This window comes from Lepidothrix coronata, unplaced genomic scaffold, assembly GCF_001604755.1.
Source record: "Lepidothrix coronata isolate B3197 unplaced genomic scaffold, Lepidothrix_coronata-1.0 Scaffold142, whole genome shotgun sequence".
Classification (NCBI taxonomy): Eukaryota; Metazoa; Chordata; class Aves; order Passeriformes; family Pipridae; genus Lepidothrix; species Lepidothrix coronata.
The window spans coordinates 307,545-331,313 of NW_016690322.1; the positions used below are offsets into that span (position 1 = coordinate 307,545).

Here is a 23,769-nt window from a genome sequence, read left to right on the forward strand (position 1 = left end):
GAGAAAGAGCGAGAGGAATAAAACTCAAGACAGGTAAGTGATGCACAGTACAACTGCTCATCACCTGCTGAGCATGTTCAGCAGGGCCCACAGGAGCAATCAGCCCCCCAGGTCAACTCCCTGCAATTTATAGATTGGGCATGATGTTCTATGGTATGGAATATCTCTTTGGACAATTTGGGTCAGTTGTCCTGGCCATGTTCCCTCCCAGCTTCCTGTAAACCTCCTTAATGGCAGAGCACGGAAAGTGGAACATCCTCAGGGTAAGCACTGCTAAGGAACAATTAAAACATCCATGAGTTATCAACCTTAATCTCACATTAAACCCAAAACACAGCACTGTACCAGCTACTAGGAAGAAAATTAACTCTACCTTTGTCAAAATCAGGAGAAACATCAACCCATTTCTCAAATTATTTATGGATGGAGTCTGAAAGGTGAGCACATAATAGGAACGGAAAAGCAAACAGGTATAATGAAGAAATCAAAGAAATGCCTGAATATAATATACTGTCCCTCTCAGATGGAAAAAGAGATTTGCTACTGGACAAATTCCAGTAAATGAAAAGGAGTTCATGGATCCCCATGTACTCCTACCATTCAGCTAGCACATTCCAATCCAGCAAAACAAGAAATGATCCAAAATACAGGGAGAGACAGATGCTGGCATGAGAGAAACTGTCAAATTTTCTGAGCTATCAAGACAAATTTCAACAATGAACAGGAGCTCCCTGTGAGAACAGGAGTGAGAGAAGATGGTTTATGTCTGCCCTGGTTTGAGACAAGGTTCTTTTCTTAATGGCACTTGACCAAGCCACCTTTCCCTAATTAGAATGGATAACAGGCACTCTGGTATCTTGATGGATGGGACTGGTATCTTTCTGATTGAGTCTGGAGTAATTTAAATTCTGATCAAGTTAGGTTGATGCATCAGAAAAATATTCTCCAAGTATATAAACTTGGTACACTTGTGATATTTTGCAAAATATCATTATCCTTAATTTTCAAATCTCTGGCAAACATCCCGTGCAGCTGAAGAACTTGCTATTCCCAGGTATGTAATGTAGGCACTGTGCATACCTTACCCCGGGACTTCTGTCCATATGGAAATACTTAAATTCACCCTGTTAGAAAGAATCCTTTGGTTTCAGCAAAGCACTTTGTATTCCAAGTAACAGAAAACATTTATAATTTTTAAACAATTGCAAATGTCAGCTTTGCCTTTTCAATAGGGAAGGTGAGATAAAGGGAAAATCCATCATTCCATATTTGGAAATGAAGCCAACTAGACCACCCTTTCAAACATAAAAATCCTGTACATGCTCCCACTCATTCTCCACAGCATTTGGCACCTAAACCAACTACATTTTTGTTTACACTCATAAGTAAGAAGCACTGTTTACCACACACTCTAAATCAGATCTCAGAAAACACACACCCAGGCCCCTCTTTAATACTTCAGTACAAAACCTGCAAGTGTCTATGGCCAGTGTTACCCCAGCAAACCAAGGACAGAATGGGCATCACAACACACGGAACTTCACTGCCTAGGGAAGCTGTGATTTATACTTGTTTCAAGTTGAGAAGCTGGGAGTTAGAAGGGCAAATGATCCTTCAAGAGAAGGATGTATTAACTAAAGGTGGCTTAAACATCTTGTGATGCTTTTACAGAGAAAATCAAGCACAAGTATCACTTCACTCAAGAGAAAACAATGCCACGTTATTATATTTTGTATTCTTTGTCCTTTTGTCTTCAGTATGATTCATGATGAATCATCTAAGCTAGCTGTTTAGTTGCTATAAAAATAAAATCGCAAGTACAAGAAAGTGACTCAAGAGCATATGTACTCTTGATCAGAGAATTACATTGTTGAATCTCATTACACTTGCTAAATGTAACTGGATTCTACTCAGAAACAGGTTACACCAAATAGATATTTATGTTTACAGACATTGAATACAACAGCCTTTCCCCATGTAACTGACTGCTCTTATGAAAAGAACTGCTAGAGAGTCAACATTTTTAAATTGTGCTTGTGCCCTCTGTTATGAATGTACTTGCCTACAAGTACCTACAGGAGAGTAAGCACAGACAAATCAGCAGTTATGCTTAAGTTATGCTTGCTCACCATGCATGTGAACATGTGTTTGCATGTAAGAGAGAAGGGAAATTGCTTCAGGTTTTGATTAGTTTGCAAATTCAGGATCAGCTATGGTGTGCTGCTGTATTCACTAGGCAGATTTTTCATGCTGTGCAAAAATAGGATGATCAGACCAGGCAGTAGAAAATCTGAATGGGAATGCTTTGTAGGAAGCACCCTAAAGGGGCAGAAACACAAATCCACAGACATCCTCAGTGCAAAGAATATGTTCCCATCAGCTTCAATTTTGCTACCATGACTGCAATTGCCCAAGCAAACTAATCTGGTGTTGCTACAGGAAGACTCTTTTCAAAGAGGCTACCACTAAAGAGGCGTGTTGTGACATATCACTACATGCATGTCAGTACAGGAGCAGCCTGGGGAAGAGGAGGCTCCAGAGACACTTTATTGTGCTCTTTCAATACTTAAAGGGGGCTTTGTAAGAAAGATGGGAAAAAACTTTTTTAGTAGGGGTTGTTGTAATAGGACAAGGGGTAAAGGTGTTAAAATAAAGATTAGATTTAGACTAGGTGTAAGGAAGAAACTTTTTTCAATGAGATTGTGAAACACTAGTACAGGTTTCCTGAAGAGGTGGTGGGTTCCCCATCCATGGAAACATTCAAGATGTCCCTGCTCATTGCAGGGGGGTTGGACTAGATGGTCTTTAAAAGGTCCTTTCCAACACAAACTATTCCATGATTCTATTAAGCTATCCATGACTTTGTACAGAGCTGCTGAACTTACATGGCCTACAGACAGATTAGCTGCTCATCCTTTCCCTTCAGTATCAAATGTTTTGTCCATGGAAAATGCATTTTTCCATGATTTTTTTTTTTAAAGGCTGATGAAAGGTACTAATATATACTAGCCTTGAAAGGATATTGAAGACAAGATGTCAATGTCTCATGGCAAAGGAGGTATTTCTGTCATACATACAGATAATCAAGTTTTGCTTTTTTCCCCTCTGTAGCAGTCAAGAATAATGGGTGGAAACAGTAAAAAGGGAAACTTTCTGAACATGACAGACGGGTGGAGAAATTAACTCTGAAAAGCACCCGAAATGATCAGGGAAATACAGTCAAGCAGACAAAATGACACCAAGCTGAAGACTAGCAGATAGCTGTAGGCAATGAGCATGCAGCCATCAAGTAAATTAGAGAGATATGTTTTTGTATTGATTTTTCTAAGGACAAAGAGTTTAGCCTGATGTTTTGAAATGTATGGGTTGAATCAAGGCTGTGGAAAGTCACGCATACTTTCCTGGAAATGGCTTATCATAAACCAGATTATTTTTAAACTTCTGCTAGCACTGCCTACTATTGTCACCCCAAGTACTTCAGCTGCTGTAACATCTGTATGACATCCATTCTGGGGACCTAATTGATAGAAAGCCACACACAATTGACACTGCATCAGCCAAAGAGCTTTAAAGCACAGCTATTGCACTTCCCATACAGGGAAAACCAGAAAATCTCATCCACACAATTTGTCTCCACAAGCCTCTCTCTGTCTCAGCCATTGCCTATCAGAGATGGCTACAATTTGCTGACCAGCTTCACCAGCCTGTGCTGACAGACACAACTGGGGAATATTACCTTGCCTGCCTAGTGCTGCACAGCCATGGGGCTGCAGCACAGACACCAATTTTTGGAAGGTCTGCACGAGTCTAGGTGTGCCCAAGTGACTGGGAATAATAAATGGCATCTGCTTCTACAACACCCAAGCAAGGGACATGGTCAGCATCAAACTGGCTGCCTTTATTTTTATAAACTGTGTGATTGAACTTCTTATTGCTGAGACAGTCAGGTGCAAAGGTACAGAAAAGCTTTTAATCCTAATGAGACACCTGAGCACCTCCATCATCAATCCCTGAAACTTCCTGCAACATACACTAAATTTTAGAGAGTATTAAATCTTGTACTTGATTCAACTTGCAGTGAGTCTTAATTTTAAACACACAGAAGGCACAAGTTCCACACAACTGCAAGGTGTAGTTAATGAGAATATTTGAAGCTGTCACCTATTTATGAATTTGTCTAAAAAATCACATCTGTGATTAGACAGACAACAGCCTGAGTAGCCCTGGGGACCTGGATTTCAGTCTTGGAAACCATCTCCTATCATTTATGACCATGAGGTTTTCTGTTAAACATCAGACCATCAGCAGATGCACAAAATGAAATGTCTCTCCAGTCACAACCCTTCCTTTCAGATAAACCCAAAAGCAGTAGCTTGTTTCCAAGAGTTCTGGTGTGTGCAAATGGAGATAACACATGTCACTTAACAGCCTTTTTCCCATCTTTCTGAGGTACAGGCCATGAGCCAGATGTGAACACGCTGTGGATGACATAACTTGCTATCCAGACTATCCTGGATGTAAGAAATAGTTTGTAAAGTGCTGAGTAATATCCCAGGGAATATAACAGAGATACATCCACCACATTACAGAGTTAAATCCTTTACAAACATAAATAAATGCACTATTAGCAAATACAAAGGTATACACAATTTTTTTTGAGTGCATCGAGGAGACTGCAAAACACTGACTCAAGTATTTATACATATGATTTAACTTTAAGTATGTGAGAAAGTCCAATGGGCAATAAAATGGGTGTTAAAGGGACTGGCTGAATCAAATCCCAGAGGCACAAAATTAAGCCTAATGAGCAAATCTATGTCATGCAGATTTACCTTCACCTTTTCTACATTTACAGTTTGCATTGATTTGGGGAAGGAAACAGTTTACTAAGACAATGCCACTTTCAACTGGAAATTTCACACAACATAAAATCTTCTGAAGAATGAAGAAACCCATGAGCCATGTTAAAAAGTACATTCAAGTAACTCATTCAAGTAACCAGAAAAAAGACTATTGTATTAATGTTTTCCAAAATGATAATAAACTGTTATTTGACACAAGTTGAAGATAGACAAGACATGAAAGTCATAAGAAAAATCATTAAACAAAACTCCAAAGTGAACAGCTGAGAGAAGACTTATTCTCCTGGCCCTACAGCCTAGGAAATAATCTCCCCTCCCCTGAAGTGGTAGAGATAAATGATCTAACTGAAGTTAGAGGAAAATGTCAGTTTAAATCAACATTTCCTGTTACTCAAAATAAAGAAAAAAGGAAGAACAATAGCAGACATCTCATGTTCAGTTGAAGGAATACCAGCTGAGCCACACTTTTCATTTGATGATCATTCCCTGCTGTGTTTAAGCTGAACTAAACCAATGTTTATGTGGCTCAACAGAGCTAAAATTACTTGTCTTTTTAGATGCTCACTGATTCCAGACCAATACTTGCCTACTGACTCCTAGGTCTTGACAATGATGGATGGTAAAGATTAAAGAAAAGGTATCATACTTCTATGACTGTGTATTACAGAAAAGTGGTGCTTTATAGTGTAGGGAGTGAATGAAATGCAGGGGCAGCACCTCAAGATTGCAAGAAGTCTTTATGTTTGAGATACAATCTCACATTCTGCTACAGTATATGTATAGTTTGAGTGTGATTTTGTAGAACTTACATCTTTATTTAACAGGCCAACTTAAGATTTCCATAAACATATAAATAAAAATATTTTTGAAAGGCCTTAGGATACTACAGGTAATCTGTACCAGAGACATAATTGGAGACCAGGAAATAACAACCTATCTCACATTTTCCCACTGTGAGGTCCTAACAAGACAATGCTTTGGAGCAGTCTTTTAAATTTCATGTGGATTCTTGTCAGGGATGTACTTTTCACAATTTCAGTTCAGTGAATTCTGACCAGAAAACCAGCTTCTAAAATAACTCATTTTGTACACATTCAAGGAATGCTCTAGAAAGTGGCAGCTAAATTATCAAAAGATTTATTATTCTTCAAGGACTAAGCTTCTTATGTGCTCTCCACAACCAGCATAGTCATTTAGAAAAGGAAAGAGAGTTGGATCTCATTTGAATACACTAGAATATGAGGAATCTGCGAGGGAAAAGGGACTGCATGGAAGGAGGAAGACAGATAATACTGAAGGAGAAAGTTTATATGGATGAGTGAGACTAGACAGCATTAAAAACTAGACTTTCTCTCCCTCCTTAGACTTCAGGACTGGAGCTAAGGAATATTCTTTTCATAATTGATAAGAAGGCAGCATTTTGCTCTTTTGTAGTCTAGACACCACCAGAGAATATCTCAGTAACATAATATGGGTTTAGTTCCCTATAACATATTAATATTTTTCTACTACTTGTAGAGAGGGGAAAAGAAAAATAACAAACAAAGAGCAGCCCCCATAAGCAAAGGGAATGCACAACTGCCCCCTGTAACTGGGTTACCTTAAACAGCTCTGCTCAAGGGCTACTGGCTTGATTGGGTTCTGTTGTCGACACAGGACAAAGAGACTGCAGAATGTCTGTTCTTTAATCAAGAAGGCAACACAGGAATATTTGTAATGGCACCCCAGTCTCGATGCAGAGGTCTCATATCAAGGCATTCATCCTATATCTAGCAAACAGTGCCAAACCCAGAGTCTACAAGAATTATCTCTGCACAATTTCCTAGTTACCAGCGACTCCTCTTTACTTTCTGACTAGGAACTTTCTCCTCCGTCTCCCTAATCCCAACCCATTGTCCCAAACATGCTGATGTCAAATATGGAGCTTGCAGGGTATCAGGGCTTAGACAGTTCCAACAATATGTATTGGTAAATTATCTTGCTTTGTCACACCTGAAAAAAGAGAGAAGTTAGCATGCTCTGCAACAAGGTGAGTTAGTGGAATAAACAAGCAAGGAAGATGACTGTGAAAATTAAGGAACCAAACGATAATGGGATTAGAAGGCCTCGTTTGTACTGAATAAAGCCTTGAAAGGAATTAAAATCAAGTTCAGTCACAAAGTTTGTTATTGTTGACTGTAATTAGGACATTTTAGTACTAATTATTGCTTAATTGACAAAGTAACATCAGAAGAAATATAAATATTTTATAGATTTATTTAGCAACAAAACCCACATTTTATTTAACACTATATAATGACACTGTTTAACTGGTAAAATCACTGGCTATCATTGAAGTGAAAATTGACAATACATATTAGGGATTAGATGATTCTTTTTTTCTCCTGAATTAATGGAGAACAATACTCCTCTAAAGAAAATTACCTTTGAGACTGTTCTGAACTTCTAACGCGATGTCGAGGGCATTAAACGGCAAAACTGGTTCATTGGCAATTTTCAAAGTCACTTGTCCTGTTAGCTGAAAAATACAAAAAACCCAAACAAGTCAAATTATTTCTACCAGATTTAATAGCCAGCACTTCTTTTGGCATAGCACATACTTGCATTACCTTGGATTTTTAGAGAAAAATTAATAAATCCCCATTAACACATCTTTGTGAATAGGAATGTGACCAGGACCATTTCCTGTCTAACACAGCATTACAAAATGTTCAGAGATTACAATTTATGACCACACACAAGAATTCTGTGCAATATGTCTTCTGTGGACCCAGGATGTTGCAGGAGTCTCTGAAGGGCCTTAGTTTTCCTTTGTTTTCAAATAAAATGTCTCAATACTCTAAACATAGGAATGAGGTTTATTGTTTTACTGGTTTAAAACCAGTTTTCTGGTTTTAGCTATTGGATTTTGAGAGTTTACACAACTAAAATAAAATAAATGATCACAGGCATTAAGGATTTGGAGATCAAGCCCAGGGTTAAATGCAAGCTGACCTGAAAACCCACTGCCTTTTGAAGTGTTATGTGACAACTCAATGCACACAGATGTACAGCTTCCAAACTGGAGAGAACACTACACTGTGTAGTGAGTTACAGTAAATTACAGAAAGGCATTCCCAAATGAATGAAAGAGAACTCTCAGTCCACTCCAGACTAGATGTCAGCACCTGTCACAAAGCTCAATGGCATAAATGCTTCTTTTTCAACAGTTCCACAGATGAGGCCAGGGACTGACTGGCCTGAGAGCTTTTTTCCACTTATTAGAAGGTTGACTCTCCAGCTCGAGGCTTAGACATGCTACAGGGGCTGTGTATAGAAATACATCTTTCTGCTGAACTATACCCAGCCTGTGATTAAACAGAGGATTTCAGTCTCTAGGCTGCCAAGTCCATCACTGTTCATGGCAGCTGTAAAAACACACTGACAAAAACATGCAAGAAACTTTCATTCATCTTCTTCATATCTGGATATTGCAAAAAGGGAAAAAATACCCGTAAGGCTGTGCTTTAAATGGAATGATGGCTGCAGGTGATGGTGACCATGTTGATAAAAATGTGGACTGAATAGAATCATATGGCACAATACTTCCCAAGGTGTTGGGGGAGCAAGAATAATATCTATCCTTCAAAAGCAATATGATAGTTTCTGTGTCAAAAGAAGCATTTTAATTCTACAATAGAAAGCAGCAGGAAAAGCAACAAGCCTTAGTAATATTAAAAACAATAGTACAGCAATTGAAAAGGAAAACCATCTCCCAGGAAAGCAGATGAAAGCAGGGTAATATCAGAAATACAAGTTTCCTGGAGAAAGATTAATAGAACCCCACAATATTTCCCAGAAAGCATTAAAGAAATGACCTGGCCACAGACTAGTTCAGGTATAGAGACTGAAGGAACATGCTGTGTATCAGACTGCAGCCTCCATCCGAGCAAAGACATACTGTGAAGCTATTGAGATTTACCCTCAGAGAATACAATACTGAAAAAGGCATGAAGAAAAAAAACGCCTACCATATATACAGCAAAAAAAACCCAGGGAGGAATAATGTTATGTCAGGCCATTATCAGGAATAACAAAGAACTAAGAGTGAACTTAAAGATGAAAAATACTGTGTTTGGACATCTGTGTTAAAATACTACACATTAACCTCTCATGAAACCTTTCTCCAAACTTCCCAACTGCACAGGCCAACAGTGCTTGAAGGCCATTACATTTTCTAACAGTGATTATACCTGAAAGTGTCTGGGTTGGAAAGCATTAGAAAACATTGGTCTTCCAGATATCAAAGAGGTATTACGGAAATACAAAAAAATAAAACCGTGAGGGCAAACAGAAACCTGTACCAAACTGTATCTAAACCAGGTCCATATAACCCAGCCATGAGCAACTGTAAAAAATCTGTTTTAAATGTCCAAATGCCATACAAAATCCTTCCTTGTCCTGCACGGAATTCTTTCAAGATAGAGTTGCCCAGAACATTCACACTCTGTCAGTTGCTGTGGATAAGCAATGCTATGAAATAACATCCTAATAAAATACCATGTAGGTATTCTACATGGAGCCCAAAGCCATTGAACCCTAAATAGCACTGTATCACACAAACCACTCAAATTCTTCCTTGACACCCCATTTCTGCAAAAACTTGGTAATGCAAATGCATATTCAGATATATTTTAGGGAGGGACATCAACAGTTACACATTTCTACTGATACTTTACAATCTGTTACTGCAATGTTTAAAAAAACAGAAGTATGGAAAAAATGATTCTTTTCTAAAGCAGAAAAGTAGCATTAAAGAGGACAATACCCTAATAAGTATCTTTACTTTCATCATTATCTCCTACAGAGTCTGGCTTCGTATTTGTAAGTTCTTGTCTTATTTCTATTTCTTCCAAGTGATTTTAGTTTGCTTTCAACTATGTAAGACCAAAGCTGTTTTCTCTTTCCTATTCAAATAATGTTGTACCATCAAAATCTTATGACTGACTGAAGCCCTTTTGGAAATTTTACAGTATCTCTGTCTGTAAGACTGCAGACATCTGTGTGTTAGCAAACAGGTAACAGCAGTGTTTATTAAATCACGTACTTCGTAGGCTAATCTGGAGGAAATCAATCACCTAAAGGAAAGCTCAGAGCATTGATTTGAACAGAGTAAGTAATAATGCTGCAAAAGCATATATCAAACCCACATAAAGCAGCAAGACAGAAAAGACTACTGATTTCTTATTTATAGTCTTATTTTTGGATATACAATTCCCATGAGTACAACACTGAATATACATGGAAAATAAAGACAAGCTTCCGCTCCCTTTTCCTAGGTGAAAAATGGATCAGACTGACTATTGCATTATTAAATTCAAGAATAACTTAGCCAAGAGTAAAGACAACAATTTTCTCCTTAAGTGAAATGCTAAAGCAGCATAATTGATTCTATTCCCATACTGAAGTGGTTAAAACACTAATGACAACTTCTCAAATAGCATTTATACATAATAATACGCATACAATACACACAATAATTGATGTAACATTTGCACAATTATAATGTCTAAGGAAAGATTTTAGAGTTCAAATGCTAATTCACTCCATAATGATTTTCTTATACATTTTTAACACTTTCACTATATTTGGCTGAGGGAAAGGTGTTCTTCAGTAAACAAAAATGTATTTGGTCAACTTCCAATTACTTTAGAGATAAATATTAATATAAAACATAACAATAATTGTAGAGTTATACACTATTCCTTCCCTGTGAGGGTGGTGAGGCACTGGAACAGGCTGCCCAGAGAAGCTGTGGCTGCCCCATCCCTGGAAGTGTTCAAGGCCAGGTTGGATGGGGCTTGGGGAGCAACCTGGGATAGTGGAAGGTGTCCCTGCCCATGGCAGGGGAGTTGGAACAAGATGATCTTTAAGGTCCCCTCCAACCCACGCAAACTGCATACTGCAAAATTTTGCATACTGCAAAATAAATCTGAATATTTTGAATAGCTTTATACTAAAGTAACATTTTTTAAGGTCTTTTACCTTATAGCATAAACATCTTTGCAGAAAGGAAATAACTACTGTCCCTGCCTTTATCTCTCTGGCACCATGCAGATCCAAAAAGATAAAAAACCTCACAAACTTCAAAAAATACTGGTGTTAAAGATGATTCAGTATCACATGACACTTCATAAATGAAGTTGTAGGTTCTTCTCTCTTCCAAAGTTTTACAACCTACTCATTTAGGAGCTATGTATTCTTGCAATGCTACCCAATTTACAAACCCGATTTCACTACAAAAGCCAGTTCTCAGGACATCAGGTGTATCTGCACCACTCTCTTAAGGACCGTGGCAAAAAAATAATACCTGGTTTAAACACACACAATATTTTCCTCTATGTAAATTATATATCTCTCCTTTATTTTTTTTAGCTGCATCACAATGAAAATAAGAAAACAAAATAAAGTGGAGTTGGGGGGGGATTCATCACAGATTTTTATTTTTTATGTTCGCACCTGTTTTTTCTGTGAGTTAAGCTCAGTTTTCAAGGCAACTTGCTTACTCAAATATTCAAGCTGCCTATTAACAACGTAAAGCATGTCTACTGGCATGCATTTTTTTTTTTAAATATAAGCAGTTTAAACCCAGGATAGAAAAAATGTGAAAAGCTGCACACAGCATCCTGAAAGGCCATCTCAGTTAACCACAGACTGATCACAACAGATCAACAAAATCTTGGGGAGTTAATTTNCACAGATTCGGTTTGGCTTTGGGGGCATGCTTTTACTGAACCTGCCTTGCAGGGACATGTCTTTAATGTTATCTGGTCTTACTGAAAAGGCAGGCATGGCAACCCATCCTCCATTCTGTCATAGGAAGAGAAAGATGTATAAAATGAATAAAATGGAAACATATTTAGTTGATACGAAGATACGAAAATATTATGCGTGAGAGAGATCAATCTGCTAGAATAAACATCAGTATTCAGTGTGCAGGCAGTTTCTTTAACACAGAAGTTCACATGCTAGTCTTGGTTTTTTTGAGTGTTTTTTGTCTAGTGAAATTTGAAACTGTTCCGTATCATGCCTGCGCTATGCAAACCTCCGTGGGTGTAAGTGCTGAGCCTTTAGGACATTTTTAGTTACATTAAGAGTGTTAAAATCTAAACAGACATCTCAGATTTCTTCATATGTCAAGTTACAAACAACATAACTTCAAAAAATCAGGTAAACTGCCATGTTTATCCCTCTGTGAACACAGCACTTCAGCAGTGTCATACTCCAATTTTACCTGCTGGAATGAATTAGACACAGCTACTTGAAACCTGAGTTGTGCAGCAACAACTCCTTTATATTTCAAGCCCCAAACCTCTGCAACATACTTTTTCTCCCCTCTTCCTTCTTTCTTCCTTCTCTATAATTTTCAGGGGGTTATTATGTAAATTTATTCCATGCATATCAGCAACACTTTACTGAGATCTGTGCACTTTTAGAGGAAACCAGAACACACATGGCAGCTAATCTACCAAAACCATCACAAACCATGTTAGAAAGCAGATAATGTAACAAAGTAGTGCCACAGACCTGTGTAGATTCCCAAATACACTCAACAGCCCTCCCTGCTGCCTACTACAGATTCAAACAACCCTTGTGATTGAGAGTGTGGGACACTGAGCAGCTCATCTGAACTCTGAGCCTCAACTTCCTTTGATATCAGCATCATTCTTTTCAAGTCATGTTTGCACTCACACCTGGCACCTCTCCCTTTACACTTTATCCCTGGGGTTCATGGATGAGGAAAGACCATGGCAAGATTCTGTGCTGTTTAGGGTGATCAATAACAGCGTGTTGAAAATAACACTTTTTTTCCTCCTGTTTTTCCTTGGAAATGAAAAAGTTTAGCTTCCCTGGCTGGCTGTTGCACTGTCAGTCTCAGGTGTTCATCTTTTGCATCAAGGGTCTCTCTTTCCACATGTACTGATGAGCAGAGTGACCTGCTGAGATCTTATGGCATTAACCCAACAATAAACAACAGCTCCAGTTCCTACACCCATGTAAATAAGGAATTAAACCCCCCCATATATTAAAATCCCCTCTCAGAAGCACAACATTAGCAATTTCAAATGTTAAAATAATCAGCCTTCCCTAACTTCTCCACCCTGCAAAATTAAAGAAATACTTTTATATTTTTATATATAATGAATTTGCTTTCTGCTGGTACTCCCCATCCACCCGACTTCCTTCATGTTATCAGATTGCTTTAATTATGCATGAGACATTGAGTCTATTTGAATGAAATCTGTGATTCCCTGGCAATACCAATTTCAGAAACTAGTGCTAATATATGAATGGCAGACTCATGACAAATTAATGAGCATTTTTAATAGTGGGATCTCAATTCACTGTAGAAAAATTTCCTGCAGAATCAGTCTACACAGCAGTTGTTCTTGAGTTCATCACCCTCCAAAAAAGTTAACTGATTCAAACAAGAAAAGTCAGAGGCAAGAAAATGAGAAAACAGCCAGTTCTTTGACCCTCTATTTTTCTGCAAACCACATTCCCTTGTCTAGACAAAGAAACAGAAATCCGGCTGCAAACGTGTTTGTTTTGACCTAAAGCTGTCAACCTTTAAAATTAAGAATTTCTTAAATATTTAGTAATACCATATGTGGTTTGTTTTTTTTTTTTTTCTTACTGAAATTTACCTTGGCATCAGGGCATGTGTTTACATTACAGGTCAAATGATATTTTGAGGTATCATTTAGTTGAACACACCGCATTTTAGGTCAGTAGAGGGCTCCCTGAGAAAGGAGTACGGTGAGTCTATGCAGGTGAACAAGAGCACAGTAATTCATAAAAATAGCTGTTTCTGACCATGGAAAGTGTGAGGTCTTGCAGATATTAAATACTTCATTTTAACACCCCCTTCTATAATTTAATACTGGTTTATTTACTCTTAGCACAGAAAATACTGATTAGGAAATAAAAATGATTGTGAATAAAACATGGATTCTCCCTCCCTGCAGGTATCCTGTGCAGAGCAAACAGCACTTAACTATTTGTATGGTGGTGGCACACAGCACTAGGCATCCCCAAAATCACATACTGAGATATGCCAGAACTATGGCAGTTTGGGATGACACTGGAATACAGATCTCTATTTACACTATGTTTTCTACATGGCTTATGATGAGGTTCTGAGACACTGAGAAAGTAAGGTCAAAATTATGCTCTTAAGTGATTAATTTGCTCAAACCTAATTTGTTGGCCAATTTAGTAATATAAGGCACTTAGAGCAGTGAAAGCACATTTTATATAGATTTCACTCACAACTGGAACGGATCATTCATCCCACTACTTTCACTTTCTTGCACAAAAAAGGAACTCATACTTATCTCTGCTTTGTTTTCTCTGTGCATGTAGAAATTACTACTTCTCAGATCGTATTCATAAAAAGTATGTGGAGATATGTATTTTGTGCATATCTAAATGCATTTTTGTGGATCTCCTCACAGATGGGATATCATGGTGTGATTCTTGGGGCTGTCCTGTGCAGGGCCAGGAGTTGGACTTCGATGATCCTGTGGGTCCCTTCCAACTCAGGATTTTATATGATTTTATGATTCTATTAAAATAGATATATTTTAAATGGCACTAATTTATAGTGAGCGATGATACCCCATACCCTGGGTTATAACTCCTTGAGGTTATATAGAGTTTCTTCCCAGTCCTACCTTCTATCCAGATCACCAGTGGAGGGGATAAGACACCAAGGGGTCATCCCACTGCTTCTCACACAGTCAGAGCCTGGCCCATTTCAGCAGTTCTTGAGCTTGTTACCGCAGGGCAGACAATAGGGATGATTAACTCACTTCCAAGATAATAGCTTTATTGAGTTAGGCTTGGCACTGTGGAGATGAACTTATGCTCAACCCAGTTTGTTTGGAACTGAGGCAAAGCCCCTTCTGCCTGCACAGAACACCCAGGGTTAATGCTTACACACCAAAGCCACCATGTCAACTGTAGAGCACATAACTGTGAGTAGCAATAACCTTGAGATGACTTTCTAATCATGTAATTCATATTTATGTGTGTCAAATTCTAGTGCTATCCAGGCGCAAAGAAAGAGTCAGATTAAGTTCTAGAAGGGCCACTAGACTAGAACTTCTTGTAAAAAAGAAGTTAGTCAGCCTTTTCCCTAGAGTGGATGATTACAAACATGCAGAAGGATGTAACAGAATGCTTTTCTGCACTTCTTGAGCTCTGGGTGAGGAGGCCACATCATGACAACACAAATCTTTATACCATTACAAACCCTCATGCTGGATTTCTTAAAGAGAATTAAAAAAAATTGTTCTAGTGCTAATTCTCTTTTTACCTCCAGCTTTAAAGCCAGGTTCCTCTGGTTACCAGCTGCAGACTTGGAGAGTGATGAATGCAGAAAAGTTTGCTTTAAAGCAGAATGATTTGCATACAGCATTCCCATAAACCAAGATACCATCACTGCACAGAAAATGACCTCTTAAATGCTTTCATTCTCTGACCCTCTTCAGGTATAGATAAGGAGAGGGAAGCAGTGCTAGATCCCTTTAAAAGCAGCAATGCTAGCTGCCTGAAGCTGGCTACAGGCAGTCCTCAGGAAACAGATTTAGCTATTGTTCTGGTAGAAAGAGATGTAGATAATGAAATATGAAGCAAAATTTATCTCCAATCTCAGAGTCAAAGATCTCTAATAACAATGCTCTTGTACAGAATTTGCATCTTGGACAGGTCTTTACTACCTTAAACCAAAACTGCATAACTTACTTTTTTTCTCTATTTGCATAGGTACTACAGACATTTGCAGGATAAAACATGCAGCAAGCTATCAATACACACACTTTAGGACAAAAAATGTATTTTTTTCTGGTTTAAGCCATAAAGGAAAGTTTCAAGTAAAGAAAGTAAAAGACCCCTCAGAATAACAGACAGGATGCACTTCTGTAGATTCCTGTGGAATGGTATGAAAACACAGAATGCTGTGATTAACAGCCTGGGCACCATGCTCTTCCATGTTACTAAAGGTCCTCTTCGTGTTTGCTCCCAGTTAATTAACATCATTACCTTTCCCTGACTTAACAATCAGGATGTTAGCATAACCAGTCCCCCTTACTCACAGGATAATCAAAGTACAAGATGATAGGACTCAACAAGATAATTGATAATTTTGTTAACAGTTGCCAGACAGTTGGCTGGGCCCTGCCGTTCTCGGAGCCTTCCAAGGCAGACAATAATGACTCGCAGATAAAATAAGCAGGACTGCAAGTCTGCATTTAATCACACAGGTTCACAAGCACTCCACAGAAATAGAGCAGCCTAGAAAACAGTATGTTGCCTCACAGTCCTAATTAATCAAAGTATCTTCTCATATGCTTCAAGATACATGCATGAACCAAGAATCTTCCCAAATTAGGAGCAATCCCAGGATCACACATTCAAGGACATCCAAGTACTTGCTAAGTTTCTATTTGATCTATAAAGCCAGTTCTTCTGCTGAATCTACAGGACTCTGTCTGAAACTTGTGGCATTGTTAAAAACTAGATAATAGTCATCAGAGGAGTGCAATAATAAAAGAAATGTGCAATAGGAAGCTTCAACCACAGCTTTCAGTTTAGACCTTGATATCATCTTTTTAATCACTCTCCTTTTACAGAAATGGATTTGATTTAATTGAACTCCAAAAAAAAAAAAGGCTCTAATCATACTTCATCAGCATGCAATTATTATTCAAGGGAAACCATATGTACTATTAGGCACTCTTAATTAAAATAATACATATAATCTGCTTCAGTACTGAACAGTCATTCTCCTTGATGTTCATTATTATTTTTCTTCCATAATTGTGACAATACATTTTTTTTCTAGTTTTCCTTATCTATCTCCATTCCATTTATACACTTCTTCAACATTAATGATCATAACATCAGGACACTGGGATGCATTAATACACCACCATCCTTAAATCTCATATTGTATGACCTTCAAAATGAGTCAGACTTGACTATGGCGATTGTGAGATGAGGATGAGGAAATGCTATTAGAGGAGCCTCAAATTATCTCCTGTTTTGCCTGAATTTTATTTGCAATTATGTCTTCTAAGTGGCCATACTGAAAGAAGAATGTATGCTAGGCAGCAGTCAGTCCTTAGAGAAACAGGATTTAGGGAGAACCAGGGACAATGGATGCAATAAATTGAATTTAGGAGTTGAAGAACCTGAAGAATCCCTCCATGAGGGGTTGAGACAATAGTTCCTTGAGGAACTTGTCAAACTTGCACAGTCAATTCAGCACAGACTCACCAGAGTCTTTATGAAAAGATTCATGACATTGCATATTAAGGCCTCCCTATCCTCTCAGACTCAGAAAATCTGATATTTAATGGTTATAGAAAGAAAACATCGCTCTTTGCTCTCTTGCCACCCCTTGATGCAAAGGTACAGCAATTTTTTCCACTTAGGTCACCCTAATCAGTCAGGATTGGAGCACTGACAGTTCATTAAACACGACAGACCAGCCCTGAGGGAGAGACAACAGCGAACCACAGGGTTGAGGATCCAAAGGGAGCTGAAAATACATCATTCTGTAGTAAAAAGCTAATAGAAAACACCCATAAACATTAAAAGATACATTCTACCTTAAGGGAGAATTATATGGATAATACACTTGGGCTATCCCCAGATAGCATCACGATGAGGCTCAATTTTCTTGTTAGGCAATTATTTTAATTAGGGTTAGAGTCTGCTCTTGGGTATATTTGCATAGTATTTACCAAGCCAGAAAGGTATTTAACCTTCTTACTAGTATTAGAATTCAAAGGTGGAATTTCTGTGAATTTTTTTACACTATTTTTCATATCAGAACATTCAATCTTCAATGTAACTGGAATAAGAAGTAATCAGTTGACTTACAATAATAATTTGAAATTTAAACCTCAAAAGGAGATCCGTAATTAAATAGTATAACTTCACAAATGAAGGTGGGGTAAGGTTGGTTGTTTTATTTTAAAAAGGAAACTAATTAAAGATGAATGTGTTTGGGCCTGAGTAAGCTCCCCTCAGGCTTGGGGAAAATGCCAAGTCTTACAAAGTCTTAGGGAATCCCAGGTCAGTTTAATGAACCTACTGTAGTATTTGAAAATTAGCTGGCATGCTCTTGAGGCTACCATTTTACCTGAAAAAGAATACCCTCACCCTTCTAACTTTTCCCTGAAAAAAAATTAATAAAATCTAATAAAGTCTTTCTCATCACAAAATATTTATAGAAGCAGAGAAAGAAAACTCAGATGAATGTTCTGTGCTACAGAATGGCCCTTGAAATTCATAAGGAACCCTAGCAATAAAATTTAAAGTATCTGAAGGTAAAATTGAGATTTATTACCACATCTGGGTCTGTAATCATACATCTGTTACTGAAATCAGCAAATTATGATGGCCATTTCATTCCACTGCACCCTATCTTTATGTGGGTTCTGTATTAAAATGATAAAGGCATCATGATGTGATGGTAACAGCAAATATTAAATAGAGAAGCACATTTTAAAAGCATATAATCTTACAATACTGCAGGAAATGTTACTACTTGTTCAAATGACAGCAGTTAGTGCTAAGAAAAAAACCTAAAAATCAGTGTTTACCTACAGAACTGCACTGTGGTTGCTCCAGGTACTTACCTGTTCTGAATATCTTTCTGTTTAGAATCAGCATTAGTGTCTTAGCACAAAAAAGACACTACATGTCTCAGAAAACAATTCAAAAGACATCTAATCTAAAGCACCTTTCACTTATTTAAGCTTACTCTACAGAATGAAAGGAGTGGGGGTATGGCAATTAATAGAATCATGGAACGGTCTGGGTTGGAAGGGACCTTAAAGATCATCTCATTCCAACCACCCTGTCATGGGCAGGGACACTTTCCCTGCTCAAAGACCCATCCAACCTGGCCTTGAACACTTCCAGGGACAGGGCAGCCTCAGCTTCTCTGGGCAACCTGTGCCAGGGCCTCACCGCCCTGACAGTAAAGAATTTCTTCCTAATATCAAACCTAAACCTAATCTCTTTCAGTTTAAAGCCATTAAAGCCAAAAAAAATATGCAAGGCACAGGTTACTTAAGACTCTCTGGTGAGACTTGTTGTAAGCACTACAGTGCCCTGACTCGCCTTGTTGGTAAGCATCATATTTTTGTTCCCTTCTGGTCTTGCTATATTGAATCCTTTTGCTTTGGCTTAGTCAAATGCCTACTTGTCTCCAGTTTTAGAGTAATTGTCTGGAACAACTGAGTTTGTTGTAAGAGATCTCAATATGGGCAAATAGACAAGGAGATAAGTCTTGCCCAAATATAAGGACAAGGGTGAAGATCTGATGACTGTAGTGAAAGAATAAGATATAAGGGAAGTTGCTGAAGAGACTGGAGAGTGGAGGGGATAGGGTTTGAAAAAGGTATAGAATTTGGAAAGAAAAACAAGTTGGAATTTGCTGCACAACAAGAGGAGACTGGGCAATGTCTGAAAGATGGATAGATTAAAAGGATAGCTGAGGAAGATCACATCAGAGAAAAAGTCTTCAAATGTCCTTCAGCATACTGTAATCAGTGTTCCTAGCATAATTATATATATGTTCCCAGCATAATTTCCTCATACTATGTCAAATTCTAAATAAATTGTCCCCCAAACTGAAAAAGTGCTGCAGAATATGGCATTGACCCACAGAGAACAAATTAGTAGGAATGCTGATTGCATCCAAAGTGATCTCTGCAAGCCCGTGTGTAAGTACACTTCAATACACAGATCAGAGAAAAACTCATCTCAAAATTCTTCTCTGAAGACAGTATCAGCTAGAACTATTTTTCAGACCTAAAAATAAACTAAGACTTCCTAGATTCTAAGAATTCCCCCTTCCCCCACCCAGTTAGAAAGGCAATGTGTATGGGCATGTGATGTATTCTGAATAGCTTTAAACCCAATGTAAATAATCTTCAAAAGAGCTTTGATATCAGAATGAAATTTCTAGAACATATTGCACTGTGTCTACATAGTACATCAAAAACACAAACCACATTTTAAAGTTTTTCACTTGTATTTTCAGAAAAACTAAAAAGCCCTCCAGAAACTCTTCTGATCTCTTGGGTACAAAATAAAGCTGTAACAGCTTCTGAACCCTAATGAACAATATTTTCACCCAAGCTTCATACAATAATATGGGGCATTTTTGGAGTGAGGAACTGATCAGAATTCATATTTAATACTGGATTTTGAAACAAAAAAATTAAAAGTTTAAAAAAAAGCCTGTTTTCACTTACAGACAAATTTTAGAAAAAGACAGATTTTAGAATTCACTCAGTAGCCAAAATCAGTACGTAATAAGTAACAATAAGTACAATATACAAGTTACAATAACTAACAAACTCTAAGTTTCTTAACACTGTTCAAACTCCATTTCCCATTATTAATACTGACCTCTCAAAATATTTGAAACAAGAAAACTGGAAATAACACTAAATCTTGGGGCTTCTGGGCACTGCTAATTGGGTACTGCTGAGGGGTCACAGTCCCAAGAGAGCCCGTAGGCATTGCCATGTCTGCCCATTCCCAAATGTTTAAATTTTCCATTCTGAGAATAGCAGTACTCTAGACACAGTATCATATTACACCACTATAATATGCTGATTTTTTAATATTTATTTTTCCTCCAGTCCTCCAGCATTCCTCTGCACAACACCCCCACATCCCTGAGACAGAGGTTAAACTTGACTGAGGACAGATAGTTAATTGCCTTTTCTGCTTACTCTGCTTAAGTAACAACTGACATTTGCAAAAGAAGGGATGAAGGGAGGGACTAGTACCAACTAAGCTGAGGGTTTTATTTGTGCAGAATATTACATTAAAGAAGCCCTGTAGCTATTAGTGATTATTAATCTGCATTTACAATAATAGCCATATTTAACAAAAAAAGAATAGGCTATGCTGCAAGTCATGAAAAAGCCTTTTTAATTGTCAGCCCTGCTAGTCTAAAAAAGCCTTCAACCTATTCATTCAGTTATCATTCTGTAGCTTATAATTAAAGTGCTAACATATATCAGAATTCTTTGATCTCAGAATAAAGGATCTTTTACCAAAGAAATTAAGAACACAGTAGTTACAGGAAATTCAAGTTTCCAAGTAAAAATTAAAAGAAACAATCAAAAGTAAAGTAATGCAATTAAGGAAAAACTATTTCTGTTGAGTAAGACAAGGAAAAAACTTTGTGAGAAGTCACTGTGGATCGTGGAACAGCTCATCAAATAAAATAGCACAAGACTTTTCTCTTTGGTAGTTAAATACAACCTAGGAAGAAAGGAATTAAGTGTATTGTACCAGCAGGAATGGACTAAATGACCTCAAAGTTCTTTATCTTAATCTAACAAGCAGAGGTAATTCATATGTCCTGAAATCTGACTTCAATTAGCATGAGTTATCACAATGAGTCACAATATCTCATCCAGGGTATTTTATTTTCATTCTGATTTCATATTTGAGGGAAAAAATAGCCAGCAGCATGTTAGAAAGTCTGTCTAAATTAATGCAAATAAAAAACCCTATGTGTAGTCATCTGCACTATGTACCAGCATTATTTTAAACACTGAAGGTCAGCAGAACTCTTAACAATCTTGTCTCTTGTGTCTTACTGATTAAAGACAGGATAACCAAGGATAGAAAAACCCAGAATTAATTTAGGCTTTTACTCTGCTAAAAAGAATCCTCTTGTATGTTTGGAGATGTGTTTTCCCACCCCAGGTTAGATGACAGGTACTAAAAAAAGCTGGTAACTAAAAGGGATAAAGTCAGCAAACCAGCAAGATCCTAAACTGCTTATCTGCCAGTACCACCAGTCCCTCTGAAAATAGAACCAGAGCTTTGGAATAACATATCAAAAGCAACTCAAAGACATGAGTGGACACCAGGCAACCTTGGTTTTTAACTCTGATATTGTCAACCCTTCCCTCTCTATCTGCTTCTCAGGAAAAGTGAACTTATTTAAATGACAAGAGTTAAAAAAAAAAAGTCAGTAAAGCCTAATTATATACCCTTGCTATCAATCTGTATTTGGTTTCCATGAGCCTTGGATTAGGCAGTTCAATAAATTTTCTAAACAATATAAACATGATACTGTTGCTGTTTAGCAGTGTAAAGGATGTGTTTTGCATTTTTCTCTTCATTACTTTCTTTGAATTAAAACTGCTAAGCCAGGTAAGAAAAGCAACACAACTCAGTCTCAGTGGACTAAGCCAGCCAAGCTCAAAGTGAGAAAGAGCTTCTTTCTTAACATTAAAAATGTTCCTATTAAAACCACATGACTCAAGATCATCTTAAGTATTGCCCACAGGACCTCTGAAAGCAAGACTTTGAGTTTTGCTGCTTTTTGAGACACTATGAAAGCTAAGATTATTGGAACAGAGGGTAAATTTAAAGTTATTAGGTTTTCATTTGCAAAGTAACCCTTTAATAATTTGATGATCTACCTAGTCACATTAGAGTGGAAGTTTCAAAGTCTACTACAACTATTTAAATTATGGTAACAGTAGTCCAATTATGCAACAGCATACAATTAGTCCAACAGCAAACAATTATGCATCAGATGAGACTGCAGACTTTTACAATAGAATATATACTTCCCAATGTTTTGTTCTGTTATGCAGAAAATCCGGGCAAATCATACACTCAAAAATCAGAAATTTGGGCAAGTGGACTGTGCTTAGCTTAAGTTCAAATAGTTCTGAAAAGCTCAGGCAAAGATTGAGGAGAATAAATGGTCACCTTTTTTTTTTTTTCTAGTTAAGGAAGATTTCTGTGAACTAACAAGGACTCAAGTCAGGCTAGAAAAAATATTTTCTTTTGTCAGTATTAACATTTGGTTAGCTTCTCTCCAAAAAAGTTGAACTGCTTCATGTGTTTAAATAAAACTCAAAAGTTGGTAGAAAGAGTAAGCTTAATAACAAGCATGTGTTTTCCATAGTTTCTATGAAAATTTAGGGAACTGTCCAAGCTGAGAATAGAAATTTTAAAAAAGTACTGTCTTCAAGTCTTTCAGCCTTTGGAAACTCACTGTCTTCTTTGCCTGCTCATGAAAACAACAAGTGTCAACCTGTAAATCAAATGACTATATTTCTTTCTGTTTACTTTTCAATTTTTCATGACTGCTTCCATATTTCTCCTATGAGTGACACACAAGACCTGTGTTCTGATGGAGAAAAAGCTGAGCTCTAAAGTAGAGTGCTCCTCAGGTTAATACCCTGCCAACTGCTTTGAACAGAAATGTATGAAGTACATGAAAAAGACTGTGGACAGACATATCTCAAATAAAATAAAATAAAATATAATTAAAAAAACCCACAAAAGTAAACTCACACCTTAAGCTGTTAACAGAGAAATGAAATTAAAATAATCTTTCACATTAGAGCTACTCTAGAGGAGAGTTCTCTATGTTTATATCCCTTATAAATTGCTTTTTAAAAATTAAGGTAAGACTACTAACTGAATTGCTGCTACATATTTGAGGGTCTGAAACATTACTTGCAAGTAATGTATTGAAGAGAACCACATGATTTTTGCTATGCATTATCCAGTTTAATCCTCTGTTTAAAAGTCATTTACACAACTTTAACAGATTATGTTATATAATATAAAAGTAGGAAAAAACAAAGAGGAATGAAGATATGGAAAATCCTTGTTAGCAGCTTCTTGATTACAAAAATGTTTTGTTTATAAAGCATCCTTACACACAACCAAGGAGCTCAACAAGGGGCTAGTGTCCTAGAATATTTATGGTCAGTAAGAGATGCTGTAGGTAAGCAAACAAAAAAGACAGACAGTACAACCAGGCTGTAATATCTGAAACGCCAAATAGATTCCT

At 37.4% G+C, this 23,769-nt stretch overlaps 1 protein-coding gene across 8 annotated transcripts in view; it reads right to left on the reverse strand.

Annotated features, from left to right (window-relative positions):
- Positions 1 to 23,769, reverse strand: part of NAALADL2 (N-acetylated alpha-linked acidic dipeptidase-like 2) — a 469,384-nt gene that overhangs the window by 24,418 nt on the left and 421,197 nt on the right. For all 8 annotated transcript variants that reach the window (XM_017827775.1, XM_017827774.1, XM_017827776.1 and 5 more), the window contains one exon: positions 7,287 to 7,380. In XM_017827775.1, the coding sequence (XP_017683264.1) occupies positions 7,287 to 7,380 (94 nt within the window). The remainder of the gene's footprint in view (positions 1 to 7,286; positions 7,381 to 23,769) is intronic.